Source organism: Rousettus aegyptiacus, unplaced genomic scaffold (assembly GCF_014176215.1).
Source record: "Rousettus aegyptiacus isolate mRouAeg1 unplaced genomic scaffold, mRouAeg1.p scaffold_m13_p_6, whole genome shotgun sequence".
In the NCBI taxonomy this organism is placed as follows: Eukaryota; Metazoa; Chordata; class Mammalia; order Chiroptera; family Pteropodidae; genus Rousettus; species Rousettus aegyptiacus.
The window spans coordinates 94,494,763-94,509,619 of NW_023416309.1; the positions used below are offsets into that span (position 1 = coordinate 94,494,763).

Sequence of the window (14,857 nt, forward strand, 5' to 3'; positions counted from 1 at the left end):
GGGCAGACAAGCCTCCTGTGGCTCCATGAGCCACTGCTCTGTGCCCCTGGAGTGTGGGCCCTGGGCCTGGCCAAAGATGGAGACACCTAAAATGTGCCTTATACCCTTTAGCTAAGTCTAGAAGTACAGAGCATAGGGAGGTCGCTCTGGGCCAGGGCCAGGGCCAGGGCATCAGAGACCTGGGCTCTCCCTCTAGCTTGTCATATGTCGCTGGGCAACCTTGGCCCCGTTCCGGTCTCCAGGCCTCCTCAGTGAAACAAGGGAGGGGTGCAAACTCCAAGAGGGCACAGACTACTTCTGCTTTGCCTAGCATTGTGTCCTGGGTACTTAGTCTGGCACATCGTTGGTACACAATAAATTTTGCTGGGAGAATGAAAGCGGCAGCACTGGTCATCATCCACAGCTTAGGATTCCCAGCAGAAAGGCCAGTCCCCACCTCCTCACATCTGCTCACCTGGCGCCTAAGTGGCCTCTGAGCCAAAGGGGAACGGCCTGGCGGGGGCAGTTTGGGGATGGTGCCCCAGGTGGGAACGCTGTGGGGCTGGAGCAGATGGGGTGCATCTTTGGGAAGCTGCAGGATGTGACTGGTGTCTGCTGGCTGGGAGTGAACAGACAAGATGGAGCCTGTGGGAGGAGGGGGACAGGAAGGAGGGTGAGAGAGAGAAGCCGGAGGGTCAACCAGTCTGGTTCCCACCTGAATCCCCTCCCTGCCACCCTCCCTCCCCAGTCAGGGCCTCTACCCTTACCACATTACCCTCACCCTGGATCGAAAGCCGCCTCCCTCGGGCAGGGGCTGGGTGCCCCCTTCAGGCTGGGGGCTCCTCAGAGGTAGGAGAGCCCTCGTTTGCTGTCTCAGATTCCCCCCAAGTTGGGATGGAGCTTAGGCAAGGATGAGGTTCCTGATGTGAGCCAAACCAGCCTGCCCCCAGCCCTGGTACCTGACTGAGCTTTGGGGAGCCCCCAGCCCCTGTGTCCCAGGGACCCCTCGGCAGTGCATCCATCTCGGCACATGTAGCTGTCATTGGGCAGAGAGTGTGTTCGGCTGACCCCAGACTTCCGCACGGACAGCAGGTTTGGTCCCAGCATGACAGGCACCTCCTCCGGATGAGGCTCCATCTGCAAAACAAACAGGGGAGGGAGGTGGGAGGAAAACGGGGCATCCAGATTGGGTAACTGAGGCATAGCTGGACAACAGAAAGCTTCCCCTCCCCAAGGCCCTGGCCCCCATCCCCTCCTCCGACATGGTGGTGATGGGATGAGTGTGCTCAGGCAGAAGGGGCAGCAGACACATGGACGAGCCCTCCACACACAGGGAGGAAGGGGGTGGGAGGAGGTCCTGCCCCCAGAAAACCATCCATACTGCAACACCTTGAAGCCTCCCAGTGGGATGGTGGAGGGGTGAGGAGGTGTCCCAAGGAGGGAGAGCAGCCCCCAGCCCCCAGCCCTGCAGGTGGTTCAAGAGCTCATTCTCAAGACTCCCCTGAGAGAGGCTGGAGCACCACAACGGAGGATTAAATGCTAACAGCAGCCCCAACTCCCTGTGCTGAGGCCGTGGGGGAATTGGGCGAGGACCCCCCTAGTGAGCAGGAGCCTTGGCGGCCCTGGACTACCTGTGGAGAAGAGGCTGTTCCATCATCCAATTCTTTAAGGAATCCACAGTACCCGGCACTGGGCACGGGCTGGGTTAACATGGGTTACATGACAGTCGAACACGAGGGGATGTCACAGCTGCCTCACTCACCTATCTCCCCGCCACGCCAACTTTTAATTACACAGCTCTGGCAGGTAGGGGTCAGGGGGCAAGGCCTGGGTACTGTGGACTCAGGTCTTCCTTTAGTGGACAGATTAAGGGTTAATAGGTTTTTTTAATCTATTTCAAAGAAAGGCAGTAATTAGCCTTTGACCCCAGCCAGAGGAAGACAAGGTTTGCTCCCAAGAGACTTCTCCATCTCCCTGTCTGTTCCTGCTTCTCAGAGAGGCTGTAGGGTTGTTATCTCCACATGGGCCCAGCCAGTTAAGCAGCCGCACCAGGCCTAAGAATGGTTGTGTTAGAAGGCAATCTGGATCCTTTTCTTCCCCTCTCAGCCCAGGCTTCATTTCTGCGCACACCCTATGACCCTTAGGGATCCGCAGCCTGTGGTCAACACAGAGCCCTGCTGTGAGGAAAGGGGCCCTTGTCCCTTCTTAAGTCCCAAGAGGAGGGGAAAGGCAGGGAGGAGGGGGCTGCTCACAGTCAAAAGAGGCTGGGGGTCAGACAAGGGTGGAGAAACTATCAGAACACAAAGAAGCTCCCCAGGACGCAGGAACACACAGGGACAGTGACAGAGGAGACAGGGACAGCCCCCCGGGTGGAGAAGGGCATGGTGGTGGCAGCAGAGATGTGGCTCTCACCCACTACGTGGTGGCGGATGGCTCATGTTGGGGGGAGAGGCAGGAAGGAGGGATGCAGGGAGGGGGAGGGCTGGCTTGCACAGGGCTCCAAACTCAGAGACTGATTCCGCATCCAGGCAGGTCCTTTGGTCAGCTGCCTGATGCCACCACTTTTAGGACTGTTACTCTTGGGTGTCTGGATTAACCCTTTCACAACCGCAGACCCCAGGCCCTTCTGGCCAGGCCCCAGTGTCATCTTATCATCTGATTTCTTTGTCCATAGTGGAGGACCTGAGAGACCTAGCGAAACCTGGGGCACTAATTGCTTGCTGGCTGTGCCTCTGCGTGGGGGCCTGGTGGCAGTGTGAGGGCTGGGGAAGGATCTGGAGCCCTGCTGCCAGCCCAGCCCCTGGGGAGGCTAGGGGAGCAGTGAGGGGCTGTGCATATACATTGCTCTCCAGGGCACTAAGTAAGAGTGTGTGAGTGTCATCAGGCAAAGAGTCATCCGTCAGAGCTAGAGAGCAGGACGGTTCAGACACAATCTCTGACGTCAGAGACAGAGCCTCCATCTCAGCTAGAGGGATCTAGACAGGGAGAGAGATGATCAGGCATAAGAAACCAGGACGGCACACACTCGCGTGTGCACGCACACACATGCAACACACGCACGTACACAAGCCCCTTCTCCCCCTTTTCCCAAGCGTGGGGAGAAGAGTCATCCCTTCTCTCTCCCCACCCTTTTCCCAAGTGAACCGAGTGCCTCCCTTCCCCCCATTTCAAACCCCCACTCTGATCAGAGAGGCTGCAGGCACCAAAGAGCCAGCGCAAACACTGACAAAGCAGGAGACACAGAAACAGTCTAAAGATACCCCGGGGAACTTAACAGCCCCCTCCCACACCACCACCACCACCGGGGAGGGAGCAGGATGGGGGAGGGTTTTTGACTCTCATAAAGATGATACCAGGAACAAAAAAAAAAAAAAAAAAAAACCATGAAGAAAGGCCAGCAAAGCACCTCTCTGCTCTCAGCACAGACAGAGCGGCGTGGGGGGTGCCGAGGACAAAGCCGCCAATCTGATGACTGTTTTCTGCCTATTCTCTCCGCTTCCAAAAGCCTGGCAGGACTTGGCCTGCCCCCAGATTCTGGCTTCTCCCCTCCCGGGCCCTCCTCCGCCTGCCAGCAGTGCACCCGCCCTCTCTAGCTCGGGTTCTGGGAGATGCTCTCCTCCTGCCAGCCTGAATTGGGCACACCTGGGTGGGCTGCCGCACCATCTGGCTGGCTCACCCGAGATACGCAGGGGGGTGTTAATGCCTACAGGACTCTGGGGGAGAGTGGGGCCATCCCTCCCAGATGAGCTGGCTGCCCTGATCATTTCTCATCACGTCCTCTTCTCTCCCAGCGCCTTTCCCCGTGAGCATGCTTAAGGATGGGAGGCCTCAGGAAGGACTCACTCTCCCACTGATCACTCTAGGTCATGGCCAGGTTCAGTCCCTGTAGCCTATCTGAGACTGAATCCCAACAGGTCAGGAACTGTAGTGGCAAGGTCGCTGCCCCTATGAGGCTCACTGTCCATTTCTTGGATCAGGTTACAGGTGTCCCAGGCACTGGGGACTTGCTTGCCCAACACTTCACCCAACAGGGCCTATGGAACTCTAGGCTTTTCTACCTCCAGTTAATACCTGTCTCCTTGCCTATACCCTAGGTCCACTGTAGCTCTTGACCTAAGAGGGGGATAGTGGGGTACTCTTCCATGTGGAGGGGGTCAAGGGCAGCCAGACAGGCTGCCAGGGGAGAAGAGGAGGACCCAGAAAGCAGAAGACCCACATTAAATGGGACTGGGGGAGAAAAACATGTGGCATTGTGGGAAGGGACTGGGCTTGGGGAGGAAGCCAAGTCCTGTGTGACACCGAGGTCCCCAGAATCCACTCCCAGCGGGAGCATTCCATTCCCTCTCAGGGCCAGGTCAGAATCCACTGGCTCCTCATAGTACCCATTGGATTCAGAAAAGAAGCAGACTGGCCTAAGATATGTCCCTCAATGGGTCTCCTGGCCTCCTGCACTATCCCCAGCGGCCTTTCTCCCCTGGATGTGGCATCTCACTTTCTCTACTCCCTAAGGTCCCACTGCCAACTGGTCACCTGCTCCATCTTCCTCTTTTCTTCCAAATTCTTTCCTACCAATGCTCTCCTCAAACCCCTCCTCCATCCATCCTCTTACTCAGAAGTGCAATCTCAGTATCCCTGCCATTCAACTATGCGTTCCTGAGGTTGATATCAGCCTGAGGGACACCTGGCTGCCTCTTGCCAAGCCCAAAGCTCAACTGAAGCCATGGGGCTGCTCTTTCTCCAGGTTCCCAGTGAGCAGGAAACGCCCCACCTCCCCAGAAGCAGGCACAGCATGGCACAGCCCGGCACGACCAGGGGAGGGGGCACAGCATGGGCACAGTAACCTGTGGGTCGGAGCCACCCGGGCTGCTGGCCGGACAGAAGGCAGAGGGCTGGCCCCCTGGGCCTGCCAGCTCGTCCATCAGCTTCAGCTCCCCCTCCAGGGAGCCCTGGATCAGCAGAGATATGGTGTCAAACAGCTGTCTGTCCTGGGAAGGACCAGCCCATAGGGGGAGCCGGAGAGTCAGGGGAATAGGGGTCAGAAGGGCAGTGATGGGAAGTGTTGTGGCAGGGGATTGACAAGAGACACAGAGGGCAAACGAGGAGGTCACACATGCACGTACGCACACGCACACAGAGCAACAAAGAGAAGGAGGAAGAGGAGGGGTGGGGATGGTGGGGAAGAGATCAGGATGTGAAGAGGAAGGAGATATTGGAGACGGAAGATAAGAGCCCACAGGGAAAGGGAGAAGGAAAGAGAAGACGGGAGGGGAGGGGAAGGATTGGGAGATGGAATCAGGTTGAGGGTGGGAAGAAAAGAGGTTTGGTAATCGGGCAAGGGTAAGAAAGAAACAGGAAGGAAACAGAAAACTTAGCCTTGAACCTAAGAGCCAGGAAGGGGAGGCCAGGCCAGGCCAGAGGCAAAGGGGGTGGATAAGCCAGCACTGGTGGCTTGCTGGGGTGGCCCTGGGCAGTGAATGTGGGCAGCCATCTGTGGGGACAGGTTGGGGACTGCTGGCCCCTCCACATCCAGGCAGGAGCAGCAGAAGGATCCAGACCCTTGGGTCTGCTGTGCGGCCCACCCTGCACACCACCCAGCCGCCGAGCTGCTGGCCCTCCGCCCACCCATCTCCGTCCCCTACGCCTCTCAGCGGCGGTGGGTGTGTGCTCACCGTGGGGTGCTCCAGGGAGAAGCGGGAGGCTGCTCCGGCGTGGGCCACGGCGAGCGGGGCCCCAGGCTTGGGGCTGTCGGGGCTTTCGGGGCCCTCGACCCCGGGCCAGAGGAAGGGGCTGCCCAGTGGCGAGTGAGGCTGCGGGCTGAGCGTCTTCATCTCCAGCTCCAGCTCCGCCTCCAGTTCGGCCTCCTCCTTGGCCTCCTTGTTGCTCTCTTCCAGGTGCTTCATCAGCACGGCAATCACCACATTGACCAGCACAAACTGGGCCGTCAGCACGAAGGACACGAAGTAGATGGGGGAGATGACCGTGTTGTAGCAGGTGGACTCCTGGTCGCAGTCCCGGAGGGTGTCCTGGGAAAGGCGGGTTAGACAGGTGAGGCTGGGAGAACAATGGATGGAACTGTCACAGGAAATCAGGTCACCGGTGTCATAGAGCACTGAAGGAGAGGAGGGAAGGGCAGGAGGAGGGAGCTACAGTGTCCTGGGAGCAGAAGAGCATTAGACACTGGCCTGGGAAGTGTGAGTCAGAGCATGTCCCAGGGAGAAGGAATTCCAGAGTGTTCTGGCCCAGGAGATAGAAGGGCCCATGCTTTCATTCACATCTTGCCAAGGAATCTTGGCTCAAGAAGTAGGCCTGTTTCTTTAGGGTCTGAGCCAGCCCTAGGGGGATTCCACCGCAGGGGGCTCTCACCTTCATAATACCATTCCAGTTGTCACCTGTGGAGACTCGGAAGAGGGTCAGGAAGGCCATGCCAAAGTTCCGGAAGGTGGCATGTCGGCCCAGGCCCTCGCAGGGGTGCGTCTCGTCACACTCTGAAGGGGGGAAGGGAAGAGAGGCCCGAGTTAGTCCCAGAGGCCTTGGGTCCCCAGCCCCGGCTCCTCTACCATCCCCACCCCAACTCACCCAGGTCTCCAAAGAGCTCCACGCCCAGAGCTGCAAAGATGAAAAACAACAACATGAAGAGAAGTCCCAGGTTCCCCACCTGGAAAAGAGGAGAAAGAATGGAAAAGGCGCTGCCGGTCTCCCAGCCAGCATCCCTGAGCCGCCCCCGCCACGCCCCTTTGGAGAGCACCCCCTCCTCCCCAAGAAGACCCCTCCCACCCACCTCTACCTCCCAGCTACCTGGGGCAGGGCCTGCATCACCGTGTCCAGCAGCGCCCGCATGCCCACAGCCATCTTCAGCAGCTTTAGCACTGCAGAAAGGACAAAGTCGTGAGCTGGCCCCTCTGGGTCCCAGGTCACACGGTTGGTAGAGCCAGGGTCAAGGCTGGGGTGGGTAGGATGGCCAGCCCTGGCCAGCCAGGCTGCCATGGCTCCACCGCCACCCTCAGCCTAGCCTCAGCCTTCCCCTTTGGCGGAAGTGTGAGAAAGACCCACAGGAACCCACACCCACCCAGTCCCTGGCCAGCCGCAGAGCTGAGCCCTGCTATCTCTCCCAGGGCCAGTCACCCTGGAAGGGTGGGTGTGGTGGGCAAGGAGCTAGGCACTGACCTCGGGCAATGCGCAGCACCCTCATGATACGGATGATGGTGGGGTTGATGGGCAGTGAGGCATTGACCTCTATCTCCTCCAGCGTGATGCCCATGATGGACAGCAGCACAATGGCCAGGTCCAGCTGGTTCCACCTGGAAAGCCCGGGACACAGTTCCCTGAGTGGGGGTTGGGGAGCTACGAAGGAGGAGGCGGTTGTGGTTATAGAGAGAAGGATGGAGGTCAGCAGGTCCAGCCTCCCCATCCTACAGAGGAGGCATGGCTGGTCTGCGGTCACTTAGCCAGATGGCGGCAGAGGCAGGGCTATGACTTTAGGTAGAGGGGCTCTGCTTTCTATTTTTATTCATTTACTTTTTTATTTAGCACTTATATGGTGTTTGCTATGTGCCAAGCACTATTTTAAAAGCTTTAGAAATAGAAACTGTTCACAACTCTGTGATGTGGAGACCATTGCTATCTCTCATTTTATAGATGAGGAAACTGAGGCACAGAGAGATTAAATAACTTACCCAAGGTCACCAGTTTCTAAGTGGTAGAGCCAGGATTCAGATCTGGTCCAGGCAAGTCTGGCTCCAGGCTCTGTGCTCTTAAGCCCGTCTAGGCCACATTGGTTTCCAGCTGCCAGTGTACCCCAGGCCCTGTCCTGTCAGGTTCCCTCCCTCCTCTTCCATCTCCCAGGCCCTGGAAGCCCCTCATCCCATCCCACCATTAGCCCTGGGTGGGTCCTAGAGTGGAGGCTGCACCTCGGGAGTCAAGAAAGGTCTTCAGGTACTAAATCCTCCCCAGTATTCCCCCATTCCCCCCACACCCCGGAGACACGCCCTTCCCCTCCTCTCACGCACCCCTCCCCTCCATTACCCATCCCCCTCCCCTCTCTGTTACCTGTCCTGGAAGAAACGACGGAAGCCAAAAGCCACGAGTTTGAAAACTGACTCTAAGACGAAGATGACAGTGAAGATGTAGTTGCAGATCTTCAGAGCCTCGTCCAGGATCTGGCAGGGATGGGGCACGATGCAGGGTCCCTAAGGCCCAGGGACAATGCCTGCCCTTCCCCCTATACCTCCCAGATCTTGGAGACAAGGTGAGTCTCAAGGGACCTTTCTTCTCTGTTCTGGCCATGATGGCTGACCAATGGCTACAGAACAGAGTAGGGTCCTCATTCATATGCATGATCCAGACTTTGAACCAAAGGCTTTCTCTCCTTGAGGTATTGTAAGGAGACTACATGAAAATGCTAGAAGGCACCAGAATGCAAGAGCTGGGAGGGGCCTTGTGCATTACCAATTCCATGTCCCTATTTTAGAGATGGGGAAACTGAGGCCTAGAGGGCAGCCAGTGGAGGCTAACTTGAGAAGTGGCAAGATCATTGGTGAGTTTTGGAGCTGGACATTCACTAGAATCTAAAGTCCAGAAAGGCAGGCACTGGTCCGCCTTCTTTACCCTCAAATGTCCAGCACTCAGCACAGGGCAGGCACTCAAATATGTGCTGGATAAAGAAATCAGGTCCTCCACTTCCCAGCTGTGTGACCTTGGCCCAGCCAACTAGCCTCTCTGAGCCTCAGTGTCCTCATCCATAAAACCAAGAGGAGACCCACCTCCAAGTGCTGCTGCAAGGGGTGCAAGAGGAACCCCTGCAGAGTACCCAGCTCAGGCTGGGTTAGCCTCACCCCTGCAGTCCCAGATGGCCAGTCGCTCCTACCTGGGGCTGCTGATAGTGCTCCATGGCCATGGTGACCACGTTCAACCCAATGACACCCGTGATGAAGAGATCCAGGTAGTGACTGGTGCACAAGTGGTGGACGAGGAGCCGGAAGCGGGAGTAGTCCGAGTAGTAAGGTTTGCACTGGGCTTCTGGTGGGGCGGGGAGGAGAGGACGGCAGCCATTGGGCCTTGCCCCCTGTGCCCCCTCCACCCATAAGTCCTCACAGCCACCAGCCTCTATCCCCCCAAGCTGAAACATTCCAGTGTCACCAGCCCCCTCGCCCTCCACGTACTTCCTTTTTTAGGGGGAGGGGGAGCTCTCTTTGTTATGCCCCTCCAAAGCATCTGTTCTACTGGCTACAGTTGGGTGCAGAAGGGGCCAGGACATGCAGAGCTCCCCACCCACATTAGATACCAGGTGAGCCCCCACCCCGAGGCAGCCTCCAAAATCCACCAGTCCCTCATAATGCCCTCAACTTGGAGTTCCGCAGCGAGGCCAGATCAATAAGATGAAAAACAACCGGTCTTATCGAGCTCAGAGGAAGCTCCAGCAACAGAGAGGCGAGGGCTCTTGCTCCTTCACCAAGCTCAGCGCTCGAGGGAAGCGGAGGTTACACAGAGCTGAGATTTGGACGATAACACCGGAGATTGGAAATTGGACATCTTCTTGGCTGGCTGCACTGACCAACCCCCCAGAGGGCCTCTGGAGGGGCAGGGCCTGGGCCTCCTGCTCCCTCACATGGGGGAGGAGAGAGGGGAGGCCACAGGGCTCTGCTCTGTCTCAGACTCATTTGGGAGGGCCACACTTGAAGGGCTCACCCCGTTTCTAATGAGGCAGCACCCAGCCTGCTCCTGGGTGTCAGGGTAGCATTAGACTGCAGGCTGGGCTAGAAGCACTGTCTGAGATCTGTCAGAGGCACAATATTTCTCTTATAATTAGTGAACCACTTAGTTATAAAAATCATGGTGCCAGAATGTTGGCCTGCTAAGCAGGCAGAATGAATCTGGGGGCAGGAGATTGCAGAGGGCCCCTCCTCCAGGCACCGAGGAAAGGCCAGGCCAAATTGGGGATACATGTCATCCGGGGGTGGTTGACAGATTGGTCTCCCAGGCAGCCACAAAGAAAAAAGGAGGCTCCCCACAGGAGGCCTGGGGAAGCCTCAGGTCCCAGACAGCCCTTCTCCTTCAGGAAGACTAGGGCGAAAGCCAGCTAGCAAAGGCTGCAGCCTCTGAGGCCTGTGCCAGGGTGGCTGGCTCAGGGGCGGCAGGAAGCTTCGGGCCCAGGCCAGCTCCGATGTAATTATCCTTTCCCATGCAGAGGACTATTTAACAGAGGTACACTGAGGCAGGATCGACCTGGGTGGACCCCCACCAAAGGCCGAAGGAAGAAGAGTGCCCACGAGCTGCACGTACAACCTCGCCCAGATGCCACTCTCCAGCATCGGCCTTGAGGTGTGGATAACCAAGAGGCAGCAGGTCCAGAATGTTCTGGTGCACCACACAGTGCTAGGCCAGCCTTTTGCTTTCAGACACGGGCCAGCTAACTGTGGCTTTGTTTGCACGGGCGCGCCCGCCTGACCCCCAGGAGGGTGGGCGTGGAGAGGCCAGGGACAGGGGTCAACGAGAGAGGCCTCGGGTCATCCACAGGGCCATGGTGGAGGGCGGACCAAGCAAGCCGGCCTCTTCCTTCCTTCAGTACCCACAAGAACCAGAGGGCGCTAGTCGCCCTGTGTTGCCTTAGCAGCTGGAACTCTTTCTCTGCATTAATCTCCATAAGTGCCGAGAGCACCAGATCCCATTATGCTAAAATATGAATGGAGAATTAACTAAAATGTTTGAATACAATTAGGTTAGAAAAAACGGCTCCTTATTAGCCCCATTATTAGCTGAGACAATGCAGAGGAGAGGCTGGGAGAGCCACCCTCTCCTCTCTCACCCCGTCTGACTATAGAGGCAGCCCCAGGCCCAATTAAGCCTCTACTATCACCTCTGCCTTCTGGCCAGGGACGTGCTCCACGTGGCCCAGAGAGAAGGTGAGGGCAGGACTACTGAGGCAGGGCATCTGTTCACAGCAACAGGTCCAGCCCCAGGCCCCTGAGGTCTGCACAAATACCCCTCCACCCCGGCCCCCACCCTAGACCGGCAGGTGCCGAGGTTGCTGGAAATCTATTAGAGCACAGGTCCAAAGTGTACCAGGGCCAATCTGATCAGCATCTCCTGGGCCAACCCCTTTATTTTACAGAGAGAATGAGGCTAGCAAAAAGCAAGTCGTCCATATACTGCGAGACAGTGACCAAGGAAGAACCCAAACTCCCAGGAGTCCCTCTACAGCCCCCAGGTGGGCTTACACACAAGGCCTTGGGGCTTTGGCCCAGAGAGTACCCTCAAAACTTGCCCAAAGGCCCTTGCCGTTGGGCTCTGGGTGATGCTGCCCCTTGCTGCTCCCCAGACCTGGTTTTATAGGCAGCACCTAAGCTCAGAGAAAATCTAGAGACCCACTCCCCCCAGAAGAGAGGGGCCTTGTGTGATCTGCCGCTCCAAGAACTCCAGCTGTTGCCCAGGAAGGGCCTGGACCAGTGGTCACTGCTTGTTGACAGCCGTGGCCCATCTCCCTGCTTCCCACCAGAATGAGCTACCTTAGGCAGAGAAAATACCAGAGTCAGACAGTGGGGAGAAGGGTACCCCAGGACTTCCCAGCCCCAGCCAGGGGCAGGAGCAGAGGAGAAGGTTCAGGAAGGGTGTGAGGCTGTGAGTGAGGGCAGCAGGCGCAGTGAGTTAGTAGGGGTCACTGAGAGCCCGAGGCGCGGCCAGGGCAGAGGGTTTGCAAAGGAGACTGGCAGGGAGTAGGCAGGAGGGAGGAACACAGGCCCCTATGGTGGAGGCTACATGGTCATCTGAAGAAGCCAGGCCTGATCACTGGGTCCCAATGCAAGGAGAGAGGGCGAGTAGAGGTAGGTGCCACAGGTGACCATGGAAATGGAGGTGGTGCCAGAGCCCAAGTGGTCACTTGGGATTGACCTGATCTCCTGGGCTGGACCCAGGTGTCTGTCTGGTCAGGCCCATTCCCCTGATAACCAAAGCCTTTTCCCCTCTTCCTCTCCCTGGTCTGGCCACACCCCTCCAGCTGGGGACAGTACTGGGTGGATGTGGTACTAGCAAGGAGGTGTGAAGCATGTTTGATTCCTGTAGCCCCAGACTAGGGAGTGTGACTTCATCTCCACGACACTGTTGGGTAGGCCAGTGTACCAGCACCACCAGCCCTGGGAGCTGATTGAAAATACAAGTGCTCACACTCTACCCTAGAGCACGCCGTAAGTATTTTTAGGCGGGGCTCAGGAATCTGGGTTTTAATATGGTCCCTGAGTAATTCTTATGCACACCGAGGTTTGGAAAGCTCTGGTATAGAGCACGTAGAACACCAGGTAATTCTTATGCACACTGAGGTTTGGAAAGCTCTGGAATAGAGCACGTAGAACACCAGGTCTGGGGAGGAGGGATACAAGACGATCTGAGCCCCTCTTTGGGTTCTGAGTGCTCATGACCAGCTGGAAAAGTAAGACACACTATTGTAATCGGTGTACGTACTTGCACGTGCCAACAGGAGCCTGGCAGAAAGTCCCCAGAATGGGAGTGCAGTATAAGAGTAACGAGAGTGTTTAGCATTGAGTGGGTGTGTGAGGAGGAGATCTTGGGGGCCATGAACGTCTGCATGTGTTGGTTCTCGGTAGAGAAGCTTCTGTGGGCCAGCCCTGTGCTAGGATTATGTTTTGGGGTGAGTGTGTGTGTGTGTGGACACTTCAGTCTACAGACCAGGTGAACTCACAGGGAAAAGATGAAGGCCACTTCCTCCCACCTTCTCCTCAACCCCAACACATCAGGAGTTTGCAATACAGCCTGACGAAAAGACGTGGGAGCCAGGCAATCCAGACACAGACTAGCTGGAGATGACCGAGCCCCAGAGAGACGGTCTCTCAATGCCAAACTCCAGAGCTCAGCACCATGGGGACAGTAGACATCAATCCACCTAGGGCCTCAGAGATGACCTCCAAAATGGTGGCTCAGGGGCACTCCTGAGCCCCCATAGATCAGACAGCCCAACACCCAAAGGGCAGCACCTGCCAGAGGCTGGCTTCTGGGGAGAAAGGCCGCGCACAGTGGTCCCAGCCTGAAGTCCTAAGCCCTCAGCAGCCTGAGAAGGCAGCCACATGGGGTCCTTACGTCCTTTTCAATATTTCTAAAAGCTTAAAAGAAAGCATACACATATGTCTGTGTTAAGACCCCACAGACAAATTTAACGGCAAAATAGTCTTTCTCTCTCTCTCTTTTTTTTTTTTTGTCGTCCTTCAGTGTGAAACCTTCTGCAGCTCAGAAGCTCTGATTAGCAATTACGTGTGCCTTTGATTAGTAAAAATAGTGAAACGAACTCATTATTGAAGTGCTCTTAACTTCAAAGACAGTCTTTTAAAATGTGGGGTTTGCTAGAGATGATAAGGGGGGCCCTTGGGGACGAACAGGTTGGGAACCACTGCGTGGCGACATCAGAGTGCCCTCTGATGTCCCACAGCCATGTCCCAGATTCTCAGAACCTCCTTCTGGGGGCCGTGTTGGGAGGGGCAGGGGCTGAAGGACCAGGGGAGGACAGGACCAGGAGGGCCTTCCCAGAGACATGGCCCTCGAAGAGAAGGAACCAACTCACTCCCAAATCTTCAGTTTTATGGAGAAGCTTATGGCTAATTCAGGCCTTTGATTCCCAATTTCTGCAGTTTGTGGCAATGACGTGGCCACTGAGATTACTTGACTATTAATGAGTCTGTTCAATTATTCATCGTTACATTTTTAAAACAAATCCTTCCCTTCTCTGCTCCTCTCATCCTGCTTACTTGGATCAAAGTCTCCCTTTCAGACAAAAGGAGACAGGAGAGATTTGCAGCACTAATAATCGAACAGTGTGACCTAGGAAGAGGAGCAGGAGTGGGAAGAGGCACGGGGTGCTGGAACCTCGGGTCTTGGAAGCCTTAGAAGAGAAGGTGGGTCCTTCAAGAGGTGTCCGAGGGAGGGGAATGCTGAGGCCCTCACCTCCCATCCAGCGTAGCACAGGTCCGTGGAATGACAGAGCCCAGCACCCCAGGGACCCTCGCCCTCTCACCCCAAGAGAATAGAATCAATGAGCCATGGAGAGGGAGCAAAGAGGATGTCCCCGCAGGCATAAGGCAGGCCTGGGGGCAGGCAGGGCCTGACTACCCCCAGGGCACGCCCTGGAACCCACAACCCCAGACGCAGTACCTGGCGCCGCGCTGGCTGAGCTGCCGGAAGCAATTACATCGTCCAGCATTAGATCTAAAAGAACGAAACACGACATTGGTCACTGGCCGGACCAGGCAGCTGGGCAGGGCCCCCTCAGCAGCTTGCTCCCCCTCGGCTCCAACCCTCACTGCCTATGAATGGGGTGCAATGAGCATTGTGAGCACTGGTGGCCGGTCCTGAGTGTCCAGCCCCAAATTTGGGGCACAGGGCACTTGAGGAAGATGAGCAATTCAGCCAACTCATCAGGGTCACAGGGACAGGGAGTTGGAGGCACAGGGAGGGGCAGGCAGCCTGTCACTAAACAGATGTCCACTCCTACCCACGCCACAGCCTCAGCAGCACCTGAGACAGCTACAGACCCCAGAAGGGGAGCCAGCTGGTCAGGCAGGGCCACAAGTACCTCCTGCCAAAAGAATTCCATCTGCAGATGCCCTGCAGAGATGGCAGACTGCAAAGAGGGGAGGACGGATGGAGCAGGGGTAGGAGCACGGCTGCTGGGGAGAGTGCGCCTGCTCAGCTTCAGACTTCCACATGGAGAGCCCAGATGGGACCCCTGCCCCAGAGCTGCGCAGGACGCCTGGGGCGCAGATATTAGGATGTGGGACATAGACAGCTGCATCACTCACTGCTGCCCAGAGGCCAGTATCCCCTCAACCCCCGCCTTGAGCAGCCCCCACCTCTCAGAGGGCACATTGGCTCTGTCCCACCC

General features: G+C 56.9%; 1 protein-coding gene across 11 annotated transcripts in view; it reads right to left on the reverse strand.

The window, feature by feature from the left end:
• The window catches only part of CACNA1G (calcium voltage-gated channel subunit alpha1 G), a 62,548-nt gene that overhangs the window by 1,785 nt on the left and 45,906 nt on the right, over positions 1–14,857 (reverse strand). For 4 of the 11 annotated variants that reach the window (XM_036222910.1, XM_036222915.1, XM_036222913.1 and 1 more), the window contains 10 exons: positions 14,128–14,181; positions 8,843–8,994; positions 8,026–8,135; positions 7,144–7,277; positions 6,775–6,845; positions 6,556–6,634; positions 6,343–6,464; positions 5,649–6,002; positions 939–1,116; positions 455–624 (listed from right to left, as the gene is read on the reverse strand). In XM_036222910.1, the coding sequence (XP_036078803.1) occupies positions 455–624; positions 939–1,116; positions 5,649–6,002; positions 6,343–6,464; positions 6,556–6,634; positions 6,775–6,845; positions 7,144–7,277; positions 8,026–8,135; positions 8,843–8,994; positions 14,128–14,181 (1,424 nt within the window). Of the gene's footprint in view, positions 1–454; positions 625–938; positions 1,117–2,819; positions 2,955–4,820; positions 4,965–5,648; positions 6,003–6,342; positions 6,465–6,555; positions 6,635–6,774; positions 6,846–7,143; positions 7,278–8,025; positions 8,136–8,842; positions 8,995–14,127; positions 14,182–14,857 lie in introns of those variants that run through there. The other 7 variants (XM_036222907.1, XM_036222906.1, XM_036222909.1 and 4 more) reach the window with 4 other exon arrangements.